Source organism: Mycetomoellerius zeteki, unplaced genomic scaffold, assembly GCF_001594055.1.
Source record: "Mycetomoellerius zeteki isolate Tzet28-1 unplaced genomic scaffold, Tzet1.0 scaffold298, whole genome shotgun sequence".
In the NCBI taxonomy this organism is placed as follows: Eukaryota; Metazoa; Arthropoda; class Insecta; order Hymenoptera; family Formicidae; genus Mycetomoellerius; species Mycetomoellerius zeteki.
Window position 1 is genome coordinate 97,731 of NW_017257280.1, and position 20,870 is coordinate 118,600.

General features: G+C 32.3%; 1 protein-coding gene across 3 annotated transcripts in view; it reads left to right on the forward strand.

Moving 5' to 3' along the window:
- The window catches only part of Ntan1 (N-terminal amidohydrolase 1), a 59,340-nt gene extending 47,905 nt beyond the window's left edge, over positions 1–11,435 (forward strand). For all 3 annotated transcript variants that reach the window (XM_018450807.1, XM_018450810.1, XM_018450809.1), the window contains 6 exons: positions 4,442–4,632; positions 6,299–6,364; positions 9,078–9,260; positions 10,178–10,386; positions 10,702–10,863; positions 10,997–11,435. In XM_018450807.1, the coding sequence (XP_018306309.1) occupies positions 4,443–4,632; positions 6,299–6,364; positions 9,078–9,260; positions 10,178–10,386; positions 10,702–10,863; positions 10,997–11,122 (936 nt within the window). In that variant the 5' untranslated portion in view covers position 4,442 and the 3' untranslated portion in view covers positions 11,123–11,435. The remainder of the gene's footprint in view (positions 1–4,441; positions 4,633–6,298; positions 6,365–9,077; positions 9,261–10,177; positions 10,387–10,701; positions 10,864–10,996) is intronic.
- Positions 11,436–20,870: the final 9,435 nt, after the last annotated feature.

The following is a 20,870-nucleotide window of genomic DNA, read 5'->3' on the forward strand; positions in this document are numbered from 1 at the left end:
GCGCCGCCGACATAATTGGCGATTATTCTGTATTTAAACGCGTGGCGCGCACTTTTCGCGGAGTCTGTCTCGTTTTTAATGATATTTTTAAATATTATAAAAGAGAACACCTTTTTCGTCGCGTTATCATTCCAAATTTCCGTCACGATTCACGATCAAAGGAAGATTGATGGCAATCATCGATGTTTTAATCAATGATTTTTTTTATTAATCTTTAAAAGGTCGGACTGGCCACTATAGCGGCCAGTAACAGAAGTCTGTATAACTTGAATCATTGCAGCCCATCAAATATTCAAATATTATTTCATTAATATAATTGAGAATGTGTTTTGAAGATTTTCATATAATACAGACTTTGCTATAAATTCCAATATTTTCACTTGATAGGTGGAAAATGATAATTAGCAAAAAATAATATAAATAAAAAATAAATAAAAATAAATAAAAAAATTAAAAATAAAAAAATAAATAAATAAAAATGTAAAAAAAAACGGAAAAGAGGGACTGCATAACTTTCTACGTCCATGTAGTTAGTTCTGGATTAAGCTAAAGGAAAGTTTCATATGTACATAAATGTCTATGTTATTCAATTCGACTTATCTAGACTTATCTAGGTAAATAACACTATTTCTACATAAAATTTCGATAATCTGACTTCAGAAACGTGTTCTGCGACATCAAAAATACTTAGAAATATAAAAACAAAAAATGAAAATTTTTCAAAAATTTTCCACATTGGCCATTCCGTTGCGGACTGGTCACTATAGTGGCCAGCGGAAAACTCGTCGACTCCTCGTGACATAAACATTCAATATATACATGAATTTTACATTTAAAAATTCAAAATTTTAAGATGCCTTGAAATTTTGGCCCTCTAAAAGTTAATAACGCTATCTATATGTTGCAAAAAGACAAGGGGAAAGTACACGATTAAAGTTTTTAAAAAGACACTCTGTTATTCAATGATTACTGTGTTCAGTAATTGGATTCTCTCTGTTAAAGATTTTTTACTTTTTAAATTTATATCTATTAAATTAATATTATAATTAACCTTCAGGTACACATATTTTTACTTATTTCGTAGGTACACTGGATTTTTTGTCAGGCCCAAATTTTTTTATTGTTCTAGGCTTTTAGAAAATCTAGAAAAATTCAAGATGACTTTCAACATCTCTGCTACTTTCTAAAGGTAAATTAGTGCATTATTACTGACTTCAATACTATACTTATAACTGATGTAATCGTTAGCGAATATTTACTGTTTTTGGTAACAACACACTGATTCACTTTTAGAGGTTATAATTTCTGCAGATTGAAATGCATTTTAATCTACAGAAAATCACAACCTCTAAAAGTAAATTTCTTTCACTGATGATTACATCGCAGTTATAAATGTAACATTGAAGTCACTGATTCACTTTTAGAGAGTACATTGCCAAATAGTTATTCAACTCAAATATTAAAACTTTTATTTATAATAAAAATTTGTGTCAAAAAATTTGAGTGAATTTTGCTTGAGTAAAAAAAGACCTTGTGCATACGAAGGATAAATAATGTCAACGTCACGATATATATATCGAGTTAGCTGTTTGTAACATAATATAGATAATAAAATTCTCCGTTGGTAATGTGAAATTTTTCCTTTCATCCGCAATCTCCTTCGAACTTCAACGTAAATTTTTACATTGTTCCAAACTGTATAAAAATCCTAAAGAATTCTTGCATACTATGAAAGCTTTAATATCGAGTTTTTACTATCATAAAAGTTGGATTGTATTTTACTTATTTTTATACAGATTTAAATTTATCTACACGAATTCACAATAAAAAAAATCGACTATGTCTTTCAAGTCCAACATTTGTCAGCAAAGGATTAATTTGAGATTGAGCTTAATTTTAAGCAATTTATTTAAACTAAACGGCGTTTAAATCAAATACATAAACAAAGGGCCAATATATAAGGTTGAGGTTGAATATTTAGTGTCTAATAATATTTTTAAATATCGATTCTAAATCTACATCTTTGAGTTATATAAACTACGTCGTTCACTGTCAGACTTGAAACGCAATCATATATATAAACTGAAATTGAAATAATAATATCACAATTAAATTGATCGTCGATCATACTGATGCTACTAGCATTTTAAACTGTTAAACACTAAAGAACTTATTGGTTACTGAAAGCAAAAAACTTTCTGAAATGTGTATTTAGAATTTACATTCAAAAATACTAGGTACCAAAAATCTGGTCTCAACCTTTGGCCTTTTTCTTACTTATGTGATTTATTCATATAACTGTCTAGATTATTATTGCTAACGGTTTGTTGTTGCAATTATTAACATATAGATAATACCATTGGTGAAACGCTCGCAGTACCGACAATACAACCTCGAAGTTTGTCGTTACTCTAACCAGCTTTGTCATACAATACCCGATCGTACGTGTGAGATATACCTGAGGACTTTATTGTTAAGATCGAAAGACTTCTCTTCCACACGAATTTACACTTGATAAGTCAGTCACGCACGACGTTTAATATCCGCCTGTTGCGTGCATGGAAAGAACAGTTTTACTGAAACATCTTAAATTTTAACTAGATACAGATTTGAAAATAATTTTGTTTGAAGCATCAAAATAATTATGTAGGACACTTATAAACTGATTATTAGAATATTAAAACTTTTTACAGCATTATCATCAACGCTTAGCGATCTACATAATTATTTTGATGGTCTAATAAAATAATTTTCTTATTTTCAGATCTGTATCGAGCTAAATATTCAAATACTTTAGCAAAACCATTCTTTCAGTGTGATAATTACTTGCTTTAAAGTTGACGTAAATTAATATTAATTTATTTTATTTTTTGTTTATTGTGTATATTAGAATTACATTTTAGAGTTATATTTATACTTATATTGAAAGAATGCAGAAAGAGTGCAGAAATAACCAAATATATAAAAGGTGAGGCATCAGCAATGAACTACTGTTATTAAGCCTATCAAAACGATTCTAACAGTAGATAGATAGATAGGTAGTATGAAATATCACAAGATAATATAAGGTATATGACAGAGCTTACATATCAAGTATTTTCAATATAATGCGAAAACATAAAACAAAATATTTATAACAATAAGATTGCAGAAAGAAAAAGAACAAGTCGCAATTAACTATGATTTGATGACGAAAAATTAGCCACCCTCACGAAAAGAAGATATGGAGAAAGAAAAGCGAATAGAGAGAGGTAGTATATTGCAATACTTGGTGGATATGTAGGAAAACGGAGCTCTGAATTTGGCGGAGCGATGGAAATAAGAGAGAATAAGGAATTGTGGTAACGAGTGTTTGGAGTGGAACGGGAATGGAAGTCGGAGTACCTACAGTGAATAAAATTACGTAGATAAAGAGGAGTGTTAGAGCGGAGAAGACGGTAAACAAGACAACATAAATGGAGAATAAAACATTGTTGGATTTTTAATCAACCGGAGCTTTGATACCTATAATAGAGAAATAAAGTCATATTTGCGGATATTATAAGAAAAATGGAAACAGGAATTTTGTATACACTGAATTCCTGTTTTCATTTTTCTTATAATATGTGAAACATTTGTTGAGTCAAAACCGGAATATAGACTATCAGCGTAGTCGAATAAGATTACAAGGAGTTACAAGCTTTCTGTGAGGTTGAAAGGTTGTGACGAAAAGGATATAAGAGGCGAAGGTATAAGAAAGTTACCCGATACTTGACATGATTAAATACATTAAGTAACCACGAGGAATCAAAATAAACACCGTATTTTTAATGACCCATGTGATTCATGACACATGCCAGTAACTTTGCAAATGATTTACAAAGAGATGCATGTCCCAAGCAGCGAAAACTCAGAAGACCTTCGATCAACCTTAATTTTTGAAGAATATATACTATTTAGCGATATAATTATTCCAATTTGAAATGTAATTATCACTGATGATTCGTCATAAACAATCAAGCTACGCTTATATTATAAAGGTTGTATTAACATATCTTTTTACGACAAAATAATGAGGAAGATATGTAGGGGCAACTTAGAGGAATTCAGTAAAGAGTGTGAGATACATTTTTCAAACGTGTCATCTTTTCTATTTGCCCGCCAGATACATTTTTCAACGCATTTTCTGAATAAATTTGGACTTCGTCTCCGATAAAAAATCTCACGCGCCCATTTCTAATTATAAAACCACGTGCGTCGACAGAAAAATGAGATGGAAATTAACTGGCGAGTAATGGCAGTTGCTTGCATAAATTATTAATCGTTCGTGAACGTATTGTTTTGCAGAATTAATTTCATACATATCAAACATGCGTGTGCACAGCACCTTTTAGTGATAAAAGATTTGTTATTTTTTATCTTTTATTTTTCGCTATAATCGCTTTTCCTTTCGCTTTTGCAGGATGGTGCTGGTGGTGGGCGGGGTGGTCCTGCAGGAAGAGATTCCTGCGGACAGCAGATCCTTGTACGCGGCTCATCCGGTATATCGTGAGAGCGCGGCTCAGCTGCACTCGATGCCGGCGAAGCTTGTGGGTCCGGTGGGCCTCCTTTACGTTCAACAACGAGAAATGGCTGCGACGCTGCCGCACGACAGTAAGTATTACAATGCATCTCGATGCGCTACGTCAAACTGGGTCTAAGAAAACGAGCGCAAATACACACGAACGAACAACTTGCTTCAATGAATGTGGCGTCGCTGACGTTCGTGCTTGTTCGCGCGCTTATACTCCTTTTTATTAAGTAGTGAATCAAACTATTTTATAATTTCACAGTGTTTATCCGGTCGACCGTCTGCAAGATTTCTCAAAAACGGCTTAACTTTTTCAAATTGTGTATTTGGCAATAGATACCTAAGGTCCTTACCGAGTCAAATTAGTTGATCGTAAGATAATATACAGAAATTTCACTCAGGTGCACCCAGATATCATTTTATCCTTGTTCAACATTCGGTAAACAATAAGGATAAATATCTGGGAGAACCTGGATGTGGTTTCTGAACCAAGGAGGTCAAAGTCAATTTTAGCAAAATTTTTCCAATCGTATAGTTATAGGGTGCTGCACTACCAGCACTACGTATACAATAGTTATATCCGTTGCAAAGAGTTTATTTTTAAATTAGATCATATCTTACTTCCATTTTTCTCCTCAAATTACACTTTTGCTCACATAAAACGTGTGTATATGATATATAAATGTATGTGAGTGTCCACAGTATATTGAGATCGACTTGGGTTCGCTAGACTCAAATCACCAAATGTGAATCAATCATTCCTGCGGGAGAGAGAAGCTTTTTCAAAAATTATAATCTCTCGCGGTATCTAACGGAGAGAATATGTTATTGATGCAACAGCCACGCGATTTCCATGTTATCTCGTAAGGAGATATCAAATGTTACCGGCTACTTTTGACACGATATCGCGGGATTGACGCAATCCGTCAACCTACCAGCTGTGATTACGCTTAATTACGAAAATAAAAAAAACAACCGCGCGAACGATAAATCAACGGATACCGAGTATTATTTTGCGCTTTATCGAGCAACTGTTTATAATGTAAAATTACAGTCCAATTTTTCAGATGGTGTAACTTTCAAAAATAACCGAGATTCGGTATTATGCAGCAATAACAACAGTGCAGTAAATCTTGTAACGAGGCATATCTTTCTACACATATTTCATTAAATCTGGATGAATCTGGTAATGTTTCGTAATGACGATTTTCTTATCTTTTTCTCGGAACATATAATAAATCTTTATCAGTAATCTTTATCAGCAAATAAAAAATTATCGCTTAAAAAACTACTATGTATGTAACGTAGTGTAATGTATAATGTAATATCTTATGTTAAATCGACGAATTTTGTGTTTGTCTTTAAAAAGCTTGTATTTATCTTTAAAAAAATATCTTTTAATTTTACAATTTTTTTACGGCGCGTGACAGTACAATAAACAGTAGTTGAGAAAAGATGGAAGCAAGATATAACTTAATTTAAGAATAATAAGAAGTGGAGTAAGAACGTTATTTCCCTTGTAAACATGAAAGAGATCTTAATATCTTTCTCTATAAAATAACAATTGGCAGAATTTATTTTTGAAATGCGAAAATTTATCTTATATAATTATGGAAAGTTCTTGCCATGTATGGACGAATGAACCTAACAATCTGCAGCCTTTCGAAGCACTGTATTCGCTCGAACATGTGCAGACCGAATAGACTAAATGTATGTTGCCGTACCGATTATTCTTTTTTACCTTCACAGAGAACGTGAGCATCCTCGGTTCGGACGACATGACCACATGCATAATCGTTGTCGTCAGGCATTCCGGTGAGTATATTTGAAAGTACAATCGTGCTCATTATAAAATAGCTGCCAGTTGCATATAAATGACCGCTTACGGCACGACAATGAAAAAAAAAAAGAGGTCGGAATAACGCAATGACGAAGCGCGATTGCTTGATCAGTATCGCGTTGTTGAAAAATATTTAATACGAAACTCATAGAACTTCGTAATGTAATAACCGATCTCTCTTTTAACATACACGTCAGATTCTTAAATTGAAGTTAATTTCTTTAAGAAAGAGAGAAATACGTAGAAAATCTTTTTGTTGAAAGATTTTTATTCTGTAAATTAAAGAGTTTTGATGAAATTTTATTAATTATTATTATTTGATTAAATATCAGGAATCTCATTGACGCGAAGGTTTTCATTTTTTTATATATTAATTATAATTCAGAAATTATTACTTATCTTAACATTTTTTATAGTTGGGGAAAAATAAACTTTAAGGATGTGTCAGGTGTATAATCTCTACAAAGAGTGACTAGAATTGGAAATGTATACTTTTGGTATAAAAATGAATGTTGTAGATATGCATATGAAACAGTTTAATAAGATTAATATTTCAATATTATAATATTCAATATTACAATTTTACAGGTTAAATTAAAATTTTTTCTTTTTATTTTAATTATTTTTTAAAAATATCACTATTTTTTTTAAATAATTTTTTATTCAGATTCTAAATCGCTATTAAATTTTTTGTATTACTTTTAAATGCAATATAAAAAAATCTGTATTTTTTTAATAATTTTATGATTTTGGTAAATAAAATACGTGTAATACATTCTTAAATTAATTTCAGTTGAAAAACCGAAACTTCAAAATGTCGATGAAATTATAAGAATCTCGTTTAGAAGTCATTTTACGAGAAAACTATTGTACAAAAGATTTCAATACTTACTTAAAGAGAGGAAAAAGACAGAAAATTCAATTGCAATCTGCTTATCTTGAATCGTAAATTAATCGTGGAGCTAATGAGCAAAAACGTATGAAAAATGTCGAAAAATATCGCTAAACGAGAAATGTGACACCCGTGATCACCTTTGGACCTTCCGTTATATTGCTTTTTATTTTGATTATCCAGGCACACAATAGTTTTGATTCTCGTAGGAGAATCATTGACTCCTCTCCATGATATAACGTCTAACATAATGCGCAAAATGTGAAACGTCACTTCTTTCGAAAAAAAACGAGCTACTTAATAGAACCAGTTCTGCCATTCAAGCTTAGGGAAAAAAGTGCTGATTCAAATTACGATTCACGTTCATATCATTTAAATGCCTTGCTAATCTTACGATATCAAGTTTAAAGAGCTTCGAAGAAATAATTGCAAATAAGAATACGTCATTATAATCTTATGTGCTCTCGTGGACGTTAAAAATTTATTAAAATTGTTATATGGCTATTTTTCAACAAGCGTATTTTATCAATTCGATATTTATAACTGATATCAGATACGAATTATACGAACTTTAATGTTTTTTCGAATGATAATGAATTTTCTATCGTACAAAGGACCTATTACATTATTGCTCGTATTCGTAGTCAGACCTTATATTTAAGGCTTCCTTAAATTTATCTTCAGATGCTCTACGAATTATTTTATTGGCTACTGAGCATCTGAAGATAAATTTAAGGAAGCCTTAAATATAAAGTCTGACTATAAATGGACAATGTCATACTTCTTAAGGAAACTATTGGATAAGTTCTCCTTAGCTTTCTCCTGCTGAGGCGACAGTGTATCGCGACGCAAGTTGGGTGTCTCCGATCGTCTTAAGGTTGCGCGTGAATAATGGCTGAGGTAGAAAGCGACTGCGAAAGTACGTAATTAAGTAACAGTTCGCGATGTAAAAGTCCTTTTGTCACGAGTTCTCTCCCGTTCATTCATCGTTGCTTTGTGTTCGCACAACAGAGTTGGATAATGTCCAAAACTAATTGTTAAAATTAATTATTATCGCCTTTGTTTTTCAATTAGTATATACAAGGCATTTCATAATGCATCAATCGCATCTTTAAGAATCTTTTTTAACAATGCAAGAATATTCACATATTTCTAAACGTTATTTTCTATTCCACTTCATTTTTATTATTAAAACGAGTGCATCTAATGAATTGTAATCAATCCTGAAATCGCGATCTCGGATCTATGTTGAATCGTTTCAGTGCACAACCTCACGTTGCACTCACTGCTTTGGTCGGTTTCTCGATCCGATAATAGTGAAAAGATCGATGTGTCACTGATATGGTTGTTTGCTGTAATTATCATGCTGCAGTAATTACCGTTTTGATAGTTACATTTAAATGCTCGAAAATTAATTTCTCTTTTAATCGTTATATTCTTTTCGTAGCAAGCGGTCACAAAAAGATAATAGCGCGCAAGCGATGATAATTCATTTGGCCATTTTGATATTTCTTTCAATATATCTTTTTGGTAGCGATAAATACCACATTAAGTTCACTGATCAATAATATAAATAGTAGTAATGTAAAGTAATAATTGAAGTATTATAACAGTCAGAAGTTCATCTGGTGTCGCTTTGAGACTAATTCGCAGGTCATTTGTTGTGCTTTGTTTTTTATATGATAACGTAATAATGAAATTATTATTTTTTTTATATTATACTAAATAATAAATATCTGGTTCTTTTTAATATTGTAAGGATTTTGAATATTATATTTTTAAATGATGGATTTCAGGCTCGGGCGCCGCCGCTCTGGCGCACCTTGACGGCTCCGGAACGGAAGATGCTGCTGCAGCAATGATCCAGAGGGTAACGGAACTTGCCCTCGGATATCCCGAAGGTCGCCTGGAGCTACAGTTGATTGGTGGCTATTCCGATCCGAGAAACTATTCTGAGGAATTATTTTACAATATACTTTGTACGTAAACATATATTTTTGATGTAGTATTCCTATTATTGAGAAGAAACGTTCATGGGTATTTTCCATTTAGTGACACAAGTTAACACAAATGTCATTCTATTTTTTTCTGACATTTCAATGAGTAACAAAGATAGAACGATATACTTGTGTCGACTTGTATCATCAAACAGGAAGTATCCTCAGAGGATCCTATTTTTACTACATATGATATTATTTACATTTAAATCAGCAAAAATAATTATATCTCCTCTATTCCTTTATTCCTTATTTTTGTCTTTATTCGTAATAGTGAGTTAAATCATTTACTCGCTTTGAAATAGACTTTAAAAAAGATAAACTAAATGGAATTCTCTTTAAAAAAGAAAAAAATATACGTCAAGTGCATAAAAAAGGTATCGAATACATTCCTTTTAATAAAAAACGGATACGAATGCAATTAGCCAAGTATTTCATAACGCAAGATACATAAGATAGATTAATAGATGAATTTTTGAAAACATATAACATCGTCGACGCCCAGCGTCGCCCGGAGTTGTCCGGCATCATTGTAATCGTCCGACGTCGTCGTCATCCAGCGTCACGAATTTGACAACAGCACGAACATATACGCAATGACGTTCACACGTCAAGCGGTCAAGCGGTCCGTTTTATATTTTTATGCTAGTATCGAGATGCTACCGCGTCGCTTGATAGAGCTGAATTTTTATATTACGCGATATCATATTTTTGAAAGAATTTTTAATCAAGATTGATCGAAGGAAATTAATGCTAAGTTCTACTCGAGAAACCACATTAAATTATAGAAACGCCGAAATTTTTCAAGCAATTGCGAAATTGAATAATATTTAAAATAAAACGAAATTCCCTTCTTCAGCTTCGTCTACAAAATATTAATCCGACCAATTGTCTTCTAGCTGCATTTCACAAGCAACCGGTGGAGATCGATCTAACGCTGTGCTGCGTGGGCGAGCTGAATACCACCGTGAGAGGTGGGATTCATTGGCCGTTGATCTACGGTATCGGACTGAACGTGAAGACAGGCGAAATCTTTCCCGCGACTTTCCCTGACAAAGGTCCAGATCAGGCACTAAGGTGTGCCAGACAATTGACCGGGGGTCAGCAGGTGCGTGTACGCAACGTTTGCATTAGTGACACTATTGCAGGTCAACGAGTGATCATGATGTACATTTAAAACAAAAAAAATTACAGCTTAATCTTACAGTGTATAAATAAATATAAAGTAGTGGATGTTAAACGAAAATCGACCGATGAGATTAAACACGTTAAATAGTGTTTTTCATTCATGTGTCATAAAATATTAAGTATTAATAATATTAAATAAAATATTATTAATCGATTATTTATATATAAGTACGATATAAAATTTTATTTAACGTATTCCGTTGAAATTGAATGTATATTCTGTCTTTATACACAGGTTTTGGATATATATGATTGCGCTCTGGGGTTACTTAGAATCGGCCCGTTTAACTACGACCCCTTGCGTGGCGTGGATCTTTGGTTGGCACAAACCGATCAGTTCATCCTGCAGCACCTGTCCACATCACCGGAAGTGGAACAACCACATTTCGTATCACAGGTAACTCCATTTGAAATGCTATACGACATCGTTATCGTTAGTTCCTCGAGAGTAGAAAGCATTAGACGACAAATCCTGCAATTGCACCGTATTTCCCACGCACTGTTAAGCAGTGACGAAATTTCTGTTTCAGGTGCGGGCAACGCTCAAGTATATCCAAGACAATCAATTTCCGGCCGTCACCGTCTTCCGAGATAACCGACCTCATTATTACCGTCGGGACGAAACCACTGGTGTCTGGCAGCCGATGCGATACTAAAACGTTCAACAAGCCGCAGATTCAGTTAGGGCTTGCGTGATGGTTGTTCGACGAAATTTTCGAACGACACGAAGTATAATAATAAATTCACGAATCGGCGAAGCGTACGGAGTAGGATCAAACTATAAAAATATCAATTAGTCGAGTTTGATACTGCATCTTCTGAAGATCGCGGTGTCTTCGTCGGAGTTGTTTAAGCCCTAATGCGTCCGTTTGAAAAAATTGACTAGCATTTACAATTTGTGAGCAAATTGCGGAAGTCGGCGTGCAATAATTGCAGCCCTCGTCAGCTGGCAATTATCAGTGATCGTCGTAAGAAAAGGACGTCCGATTGGGAGGAAGCCGTAGGATCGAATACCGATCGAAGAGGTCATAACCGGCACGTTGATCGATGCCTTAAGGCCTGCTCACATCGGAAGACGTCTCGCGAGCCGTATTGAAGCCAAGGTGCGGATTTGGATACGCATTACCGAATGCGATTTGTAATATTTGCAAATAAAGTTATCAAGACAATAGTTTACTCTGTTATCGAGTAGAGTAAGCTATGAGGCAAAATAAAATAAAAATAATTTTTTGACAAACCATTTTCCGAAAATTTTAATATGCATTATTCTGCATTAAACGCAGATAATGCATATTTTATATATATTCGATCTTTTTAATAATATTTTTTTCTAAATGATATAATACATAAGAAATTTTTCCCATTATATATACTCGCCGAAAATTTTCGATGATTTTATCGAAATTGTTTTTATATAAATTTTTATAAAGCAAGTTTAGATTCAATTTGATCTTTAATTAAAACAGGGGACATAAAAAGACGACTAATTAGAATTAAGAATCATATTACAGATTGAACAATTCATCCCTTTTCAGATTTAATTTTACAAAGGCAGGATATATTGATTTTTAATTATAGATTTCTTAATTACTCGCGAGCTATCATTAGAAATTCCAGACAAAATTATTAGCAGCGTAAGCGGCTGAATCCATAATGGAATCTCGATTTTTCGCTTACTAGGAAACTCTTCTTTTATGACTTAAAAAAGGATATATGATTTTTGGAAAATTTTATTAAAAAAAAGGATTTCATAAAACACGTATTAACATTTCTCTCTTTTCTGTTGCACACATGCATGTACATGCGTGCACTTTTTTTTATTTTAAAAGTAGTAATACATGTGCACATTCATATTCACGTGCAGCGTACGACAACTTCAGTTGTGAATAGGCCTATACGTGCTGAATATATTGGCATTGTTGAATTTGTCTTTTTGTTAGATACTTATATTGTGTGAACGACGATCGAATTTTGGTCGTTATAAGGTGTTATTAGTTATATGCGATCGTTACTCCATCGTTGAACGTTCACTCTGTATTAACTTTCTTCGTTGCCAGAGCGAGAAAATAATGACACTCTCATCGCGCATTTAGCTAAATGTAACTCATTTTTACGTCACACGTGCAATCGTCCTATCGGGTAACTCGATAGTAAAGAATCCCATTTGGTGCTAAACGCGCGATTAAAGACACGACTCAACGTACACGTGCGAGGAGATTTGTCTTTTTTCGCTTTCTTCTTCGTTTCTTTCAGTCGGATTTGCGAAAGTTCGAGCAACGATTAATTTCGTACTTGCCATAATAAAAGGAAGAAAGTTAGACGAAAGATAGAGGCGAAGTAGAAGAAATGATATATATATATAATATTTTCAGGGTTGTGCCCGAGTCTTTCGGGTGAGGGAAAGTTCCTTTGCCTCGACGAAGTTAGTTACATGAGGGAATCCCTTTAAAAATTTATGCACAGATTAGTGATCATGTACGAGCCGTTCATGTCTCGCGGGAATTTTATCAAATTGTGCGTATTATATATACATATGTCGAAAATGCGGAGGAATCTCTTCCAACTTTTTGAAACATTTGAGCGATCACGTTTAATCATTTATATAGGATAACTGTTCATAAAGGTAAAACGTTTCCTGTTGCGTCATCGAACGATTTAAGAGAGCGAAATCGATTGCGAAAAATTGTCGAGATTAATACATAAACGCATAATAGAATGGGACAATTCGATCACTCTGGAGATCGTACGAACGTCCTATATAGATTTTCCTATTTGTTGTTAGAAAGTAGGGCGTGCGATCGCGATCGAAGAATCAAAATGACGAGGCCTTCCCTTACCTGTGGATTCATCGATTAAGCCGAAAGGTAATCACTCTCCTAATAGCATTCGAGAGCACAGCTCTATGGCGAAACTTGCCAAAAAGTTTCATATCTCGACACTCAAATACAATTTTCATGAAAGAATTTAGGATCTCAATAATTCAACATTATTGTCGAGCGTTCTCTCTTTTGAGATGAATATATGATGAAAAAAAATCATTTTTTAATACTTCAAAAATTGTTTTCAAAGCTATGGTCTCGAAGCCGTAGAGTAGTACGTAAAGGAAGGATGCGTTCACAATTTTCCATTGTTCTAGTGATACATAAGCTAATTGAGGTTGATATTATAATAATAACGACGACGACTATTATCATAATGATACTGCATAATGATAATGATATTTCCTAGAAATCGAAGAGATATATTTTTACTATATTATGTAAAAAACAAATGAAGAGCGAATGCACTCGTGACGACGAGGCTCTCAGGATCGAACTTGCGACCCGTTTTCCCTTCCGATTCGATCTACGTGAATAAAAGTATGGCGGATGGTTTGCCATTTACTTTGTTGCTTTTGCCAGGAAAATATACGGCTTTTCTTGCTTGCGTCATGAAAACTTCCCGGTGCAGCAATACAAGTTACATATATATTTGACTTTTCTTTTAAGTTCACCATATCGTTCTTCCTTTTCCTGCCCGAATCTTTTCATTTTTTTTTCACAGTAGCCTTTTTTCGTTCGATCTCTATCGCATTCTTTCTCGCGTTACGCAAACGCAATCTTACTACGTAATATTATTTGGTGATATATTTATACAATAAACGATGATAGACTAAAGCAACACTTGTGTACGTTATTTCACAGCACTATATAAGATCGCTTGCTCAAGATAACAATGGTAACCGATTTCAATCTACTATTGAAAATTATCTCGCATTAACCCACATTCTGCCGATTTGTTATAATAAATTCTTCGTAGCTGATCTAATCGCGAAGAGTTTGCGAATAGCATGTGACTTTATAGGATCAAGTTGCTGAGAAACCACTGAACAGAGACTGGTAACAACATCGTTAACAAAGTTGTGGTCTACTGCACAGTCTATAGCAGTAAACTATTACGTAAGTAAACTACCACACTACAAGGAGCGTTCGTGCATTAGCATGGCTTTATACATACATATTGACATGATTATTAAATACGAAACGCGATAAATAGATATTGATTAATCGGTTGACGGAGAGCACTTTCATTTAAATATTATTCGAGAAAACTGAATCTTTTTAACAAAATATTTTAATTTTATATATGATTACTAGTACAATATTTTATATTATTAATACTATTAATATTATTAATCAGTATAATATTGTATTTTTTGTAATTGTCATCAATGTATATAATTATATAATTTATCGTTATATGTGAGAAGTAAATAGTTTTATAAATATAAAATTATGTTCGAAGATACTTCACTACTGTCTCTTAATTGTGACTTATATAGTCGATGTATTTTAGCTAATTATGAAAGTAGCAAAAATTATGCAAGAAAATAAATTGAATATCTAAGATCAAAGATTTTGCATTCATTGTTTTAATTTATTATTACAACAAGCTGTTTAAAATTTACAGATTTTCTGAATCTTTGGAAAACTGAAAGTTCATCAAGCACTTACGTCATAAATTTTCTCTATTGCATAACTCAAGAACATAGCACATATAATTTGTTGAATGTTAACAGCTTGTGTACATGCGTGGGTGTGTAACCTGTATCCTGCCATGTTGCATGAGAAGTTGTTCGATTGTCAGGGGGAGGAAACTTCCGCTTTCGGAAAGTTTGCTTTGAACGACTTACAAGTTTTCCAACGTGCCTCGCTTTAGCATGGAATCCGAAATTTGCAGCGAAGAAGATAATTACATTGAAAGGTGATCATCCGGAAATAATATTTGTGGAAATTCTGAAAAGTAATTTCGGGTTTTTATATCGACTAAGTCGCAAGAAAAGATCTTTGAAACGTCTTTGAATACTATTTACAAAACTACTTACTTCACACGCAACGATAAATTTGGTATGAGAATCGAAATCGATCGCGTGGAATAATATCGAATTAGCGTATTTTCAATGTGTAATGAAATTGATATACTTAAGCATTCTATCGTAATCCTCCGCATACATTATTAAAGCACAATAATTAACAAAGTATATATTTTATATTTTAATTTAATTCTTCAATTAACAGAAATGTTACGTTAAATTGCGCTAACAACATTCATTAAAGTGAGGACTTATTGGCGAAATTGATCTGTACCGTAGAAAATTAAGGAATGTGTTTTTCGCTTTTGACAAGAAATATAGGCGTATGTTTTATTGGCGAATATTCCGCATATTTCGAATTCGAGGTGACAGGAAAAATGAAAAGAGAATCGTGGAAGAAAGTGAAAAGAGAACAGACTCGTAGAGAACCCGTGGGCGGCGAGTAGTAACGGACGACACGCGCAGACGCCTCGCAAGTGACTCGACCAGACTCGCAGTAGTTGCCGTCAAGCATTTGGTCCGACACGGTCAGTGCCGTTTCGTCATCGGTTCGACGACGGCCCATTCCGCGTTTTCCTTTATCGCGGTCGCTCCACGTTTTCGACATTTGAAGAAGGCTTTGAATGAACGAGACCTCTTCTTCACGGTGAGTTTTATCGCATTTCTTTAAGTATACCATTTTCTAACATTATTTAAAAGATCTTTCAAACTATTTAATTTTGAAAATGGCTCGCAAATTATTTTGATTAAATTGGAAGATGTGTCTTCTTTCGAAAAAGTTGCGATACATGTCGCATGTTAATTAATCGTTTCATTTCTTCTCTTCAGATTTTAAAGTAAATACAAATTTACATGCGTTAACGAATATGTGCTCTGCTTTTTTGAAGTAACAAGTAATGTAATCTGAATATGATGACTAAAAATAATATTGTAAAGTTGGTTCCAAGAAAAAATAATAGAAATAGCTGCTCATAACAAAAATAAGAAATAATTGAATTAGAATTAAGGACTATATATAATTCTTCTGTATTCTTTTCAATGTAATTTGTAAATTCTGTGTAAATAATTTAAAAACGAGTGAGAAATAACACTAAATCTTAACACATGCAATTTTAATTAATTATACGTGTTATATATAACATCCAGATTTTAACGCCTCAAATTACATTTCCTCAAACGACGAGTAAATGTGTTGAAATCGATTAATGAAAACGATACTGACTGTATTTGTAGATAATACTGCACTAAATACTACGTTTAGATTCGATTGACGTGTTTATTTTAATCAAGAGAGAAAAGATATATTACCATTTATGGAAATTTATTCATTTATTTTAATTTGCATTATTTGCATTTCATTCAAGTAATATAAATAATGCAACAAATATTATAAAAATAATTGTAAAATTCCAAAGTACATCTGTGAATCAAATTGCATACACGTAGCTTCAAAGTCTTCCTTTTATACTCATATAATGAACGAGTGATATTGTTACAGGATACACAAGTATTTGCTCAGTTCGCAATAACAATTCTATTACGTCGAAAGCAACTACTCCTTGTAAATGAGACTGGAGAAGAGTATATATATTTATGAAATTCAATAGAAGTGTGTGAAATATGTGATGCTTTACGTTAATGTGAAAGATAAATTTAATATCGGATTTATTTTCGTTTGGCAATATAAAAATGAAAAAATCGTAAAGAAACACAAATGATAAAATAAAAAATAAGCAAATTGGAATTAATTAATTTTTCCTTCTCCATTCATTTGGAGAAAAAAAAGCTTCTCTAAATAACGATATTGTCAGAAAAGTTAACAACTATTTATCTTTATTGAGTAACTGTATAACCATCGAAAAAATTTCTGATTGAAAATGGACGAATCAGAATTTTCTGGTTAAATTTATTAGAATTTAGTTGAGATAATTGGAATTTTGATATAATATTTCTAGTAAAATCTATACTAGAATTCTTGTTTTTACCAGAATAATTATATCAATCAGAATTCTAGTTATCTCAACTAGAATTCTAGATTTAACCAGAAAATTCTGATTCGTTCATTTTCCACCAGAATTACTATTTAATCCAATCAGACCATTTTTCTCTCTCAATATGTGTATATAATAAAATATTCTAAAGTTTCTGTAATACATATATTTCATATTTCTAAATATTTAAAATTTTGAAATATTTTCATGCAATAATATCAATAAGAAAACGAAAAAATAAAACTTTTGATATTAAAACCTCTGCATCGAAAATAATGATCGAACGATTTCCTGAGAAATCCTTCAACTTGTCCTTCTCGTCTGAGGATAGTATTAGTTTCAGAGAGTATGCTAATAATCGATATCTCTAATCGTTCTATGAGATAAGGAGAGAACCGCGAAAAGCGAGTTATCGGTCTAGCTAGCGAATCGTAATATTGTCTGCCGGTACTAGTCTTCGTTAATCGCGAATGTTCGTGACGTAAGATCGTAATCGACTACCCCGTTTTCTTAGAAACGTGAACAGGAAGTTCCTCCTGATTCAACTTCCGTTTTCGACCGGCATATTCTCGAATGAAAAGTGAAGGTTGATGAACGAAGAGTAGTTTAAAACGTCAGTGAGGTTACGAGAAGGATGTTATTTTAAATTAATTGAACTTACTAAACGTATTCGATGATTATTTATTGTACGTTCCTTATTAAAAATGAAAGAAAAAATACCTAGATGTTAGCGTTAGTAAATTACAATTTTGAATTGTAAATAAAGGTTTGCCACAAATTAAATTTCAGGCAAATAACAATATTACGCTTCATATGATTCGCAATCAATATATTAAAAGTATTATAATTTGAAACTTTTCTCTCTCTCTGGGCAAAGTTAATATTGGAAATTAAAAAATTAACGCGTGTGCGAAGAAAAAAGGAACCTAATAAAAAATTAATAGAAAAAAAGCAACTCCAGATTGTTCGAAGAAATATAGTTCTATAAAAAGTTTAACAAATTGTATACTTTTTAACGCATCGTAAAAAATCTGAGAGAAAGATAGAGGTAAACTTTACTAAAGTTATTTTCAATGAGATATTACTCTCTTATGTATAATTTTCTAGTATGTTATATTAGAATAAATTTTCATCTAATCTTGTAATATAAACATACGGGAATTAATGCGGCAGGTTTGCGATAAAAGGGCGATAATATTTTTAACATACCACACAAAGTGCAATCTTGGGCTAATGTAATCTCTGCGCTAATGCAATCTCCATGATTTGACGGGCGTGCGAATGGAATTATGTGTTGCGAAATCTGTGTGGAGGAAGCGCATTGTATGGATTCTGTACCTCCGAATGTAAATCGTAATGGTCGATAATGGTTCCTCGTAATTTAATGGACTCTTCTCAAAATATTCCCTAGCTCTTACTTCACATGTGTAAATTTTGTATTAAGTAATTTAGAATTCAAATAATCATGTAAGCTTATTTTAGCAAAATCGTAAACAAGAATTTGTTACAAAAAATTATAAAAATTTTAATCATAAAAACGTTTTTATTAACTTCTCAGCTAATATTTATTAATATATCTTATATCAAATATTAAATCTATAAAAGGAGAATGTTGATCACTAAAAATATTTAGAAGACCATATTAAACATATATTCTCCACACATTTTTTATAATATTTTTATATATAATATTTGTATATAACTGTGTATGTTAATTACTTAAAAATATTTCATTTGGAAGAGTACATTGAAAATCTATTTTTAATATATGTATATTACTCATATTTTTATGACGCATTTTATAGCTATATATACATCTTCCAACTATATAATGTCTTCATGAAAAACGAAATGATTATTTTCCTAAAATTTTTCACTAATATCTCGAAATGAACTATGACATTTTTCACAATGCACTTCATAAATTTTACCGGTCAAATCAATCGCGATAAATTTTTTTTGGTCACGATCATATTTCTCCTGTCGCGAAATTTACGATTTCGACCTTTATCACGATCACGGGGGTGACATTCTATTATAAGTCTCTTGACCCTATCTTTTTATCTGCCAGTTTATTGACGCGTCGTATAACATGATAATCGCCCATTCTTTCGCAAAGAGCACGATATTATTTTTTTTATCCCGGTCATCGACATTGTTGTGTATCGCGAAGAGGACGATTATTGCTCGACGGTTCGATCGTCATATAGAAGAGACGTAAGTAATTCAGCCGTCACAAAGTGGAACGAGCGCGTCGATCCGAGATCGATAAACGGCGGTATCTTGTTTTCTCTGTGGTAGTCTAGTATAGAAAAGCTTGGCCAAGAATGACGTATTTAATCGGATTAAGGTGAACCTCGCGACCGTCGTCTACTTCTTCTCTCTAAGGCAGGAAGCGAGTAATCGACTTCCAAGAGCGATCTCATCCCTCGGGTTTATTGCGGCGCATCTTATAGAGCGCCCCGTTGCGCTCTTCTATACTTCACCTTTTCTCAAGGGAACAGGCAATAACCGATGGTATATCAGCTGTTGCTACTCCTTGGCGAGTTATTAGCGATCTAAATACCAATGGTAATGTTAATAAAAGGCAATAAAGAAGATACTACGATTGATTGCGTTACCTAATCAAGTCAAGGTTCGAATATTTATATTCGAAAATAAAGAGGCAACGCATTCAGAAAAGTAAACAGAAAGAGAAAGGGAAATATAGAGAGAGAATCAACTTATTGAAGAGTTAAAAACAAAGAATTAAACTTATTGCATTATATTTGGTTATCTTCATTTGTATCATCTTCCCGCTAAGACTTTAATCTTATTGCTTCAAATACTTTGAATTCGATTTTTCTCTATTAAAATGTCAAAATACTGATAATCTTGGCGAGTTATGAACTATGAGATAGAAAACAAAGATAACTTTGTGAATTAAACTTTTGCTAAGTAATTAAATGACAAAGAATCTTCTCCTTCATTTTAATGCTGAATGAGCTTAATTCTAATTAAAGGCTTATTCGTCACTGAATTGTTTAATCTTAAATACTAAGAATTAAATGGCAATAATAATTGATGGCTTAGAGATTGCGAGAAATTTTCGCAAAAGTTTGTGATTCACATTAACAATGGGTATTTGAAATGTACTATTAAATTTATACATATATATTCCTTGAATAATTTTCTTAAATTATTTTTTAATACTTTCGTTTAAGGTTATTTAATTTACTTTTAATAAATTTATTTTAAACATATTTTTATGGAGCAGTTTTAAAAAAATATTTTTGTATTAATTTTATTTTTATATTTATATTTATATATCTTTATATTTTTATATATTAATTCCTACATTGAATAACTATATTATAAATAAAAAATTTCTCTTTATATATAAAGAAAAACAAATTTAATTAAAGATAATATTAAATTAATGTCCGTAATAATAAAGAGTTATATATTTCACGATTTATTGTGCAAATAAGATAGTTCTAATAACATAGTCCTCTCTCTTACAACAGTAGAGAAAATTGTAGACATTGCGACGTACATAGTCAGTTGACTTTGCGACATTAT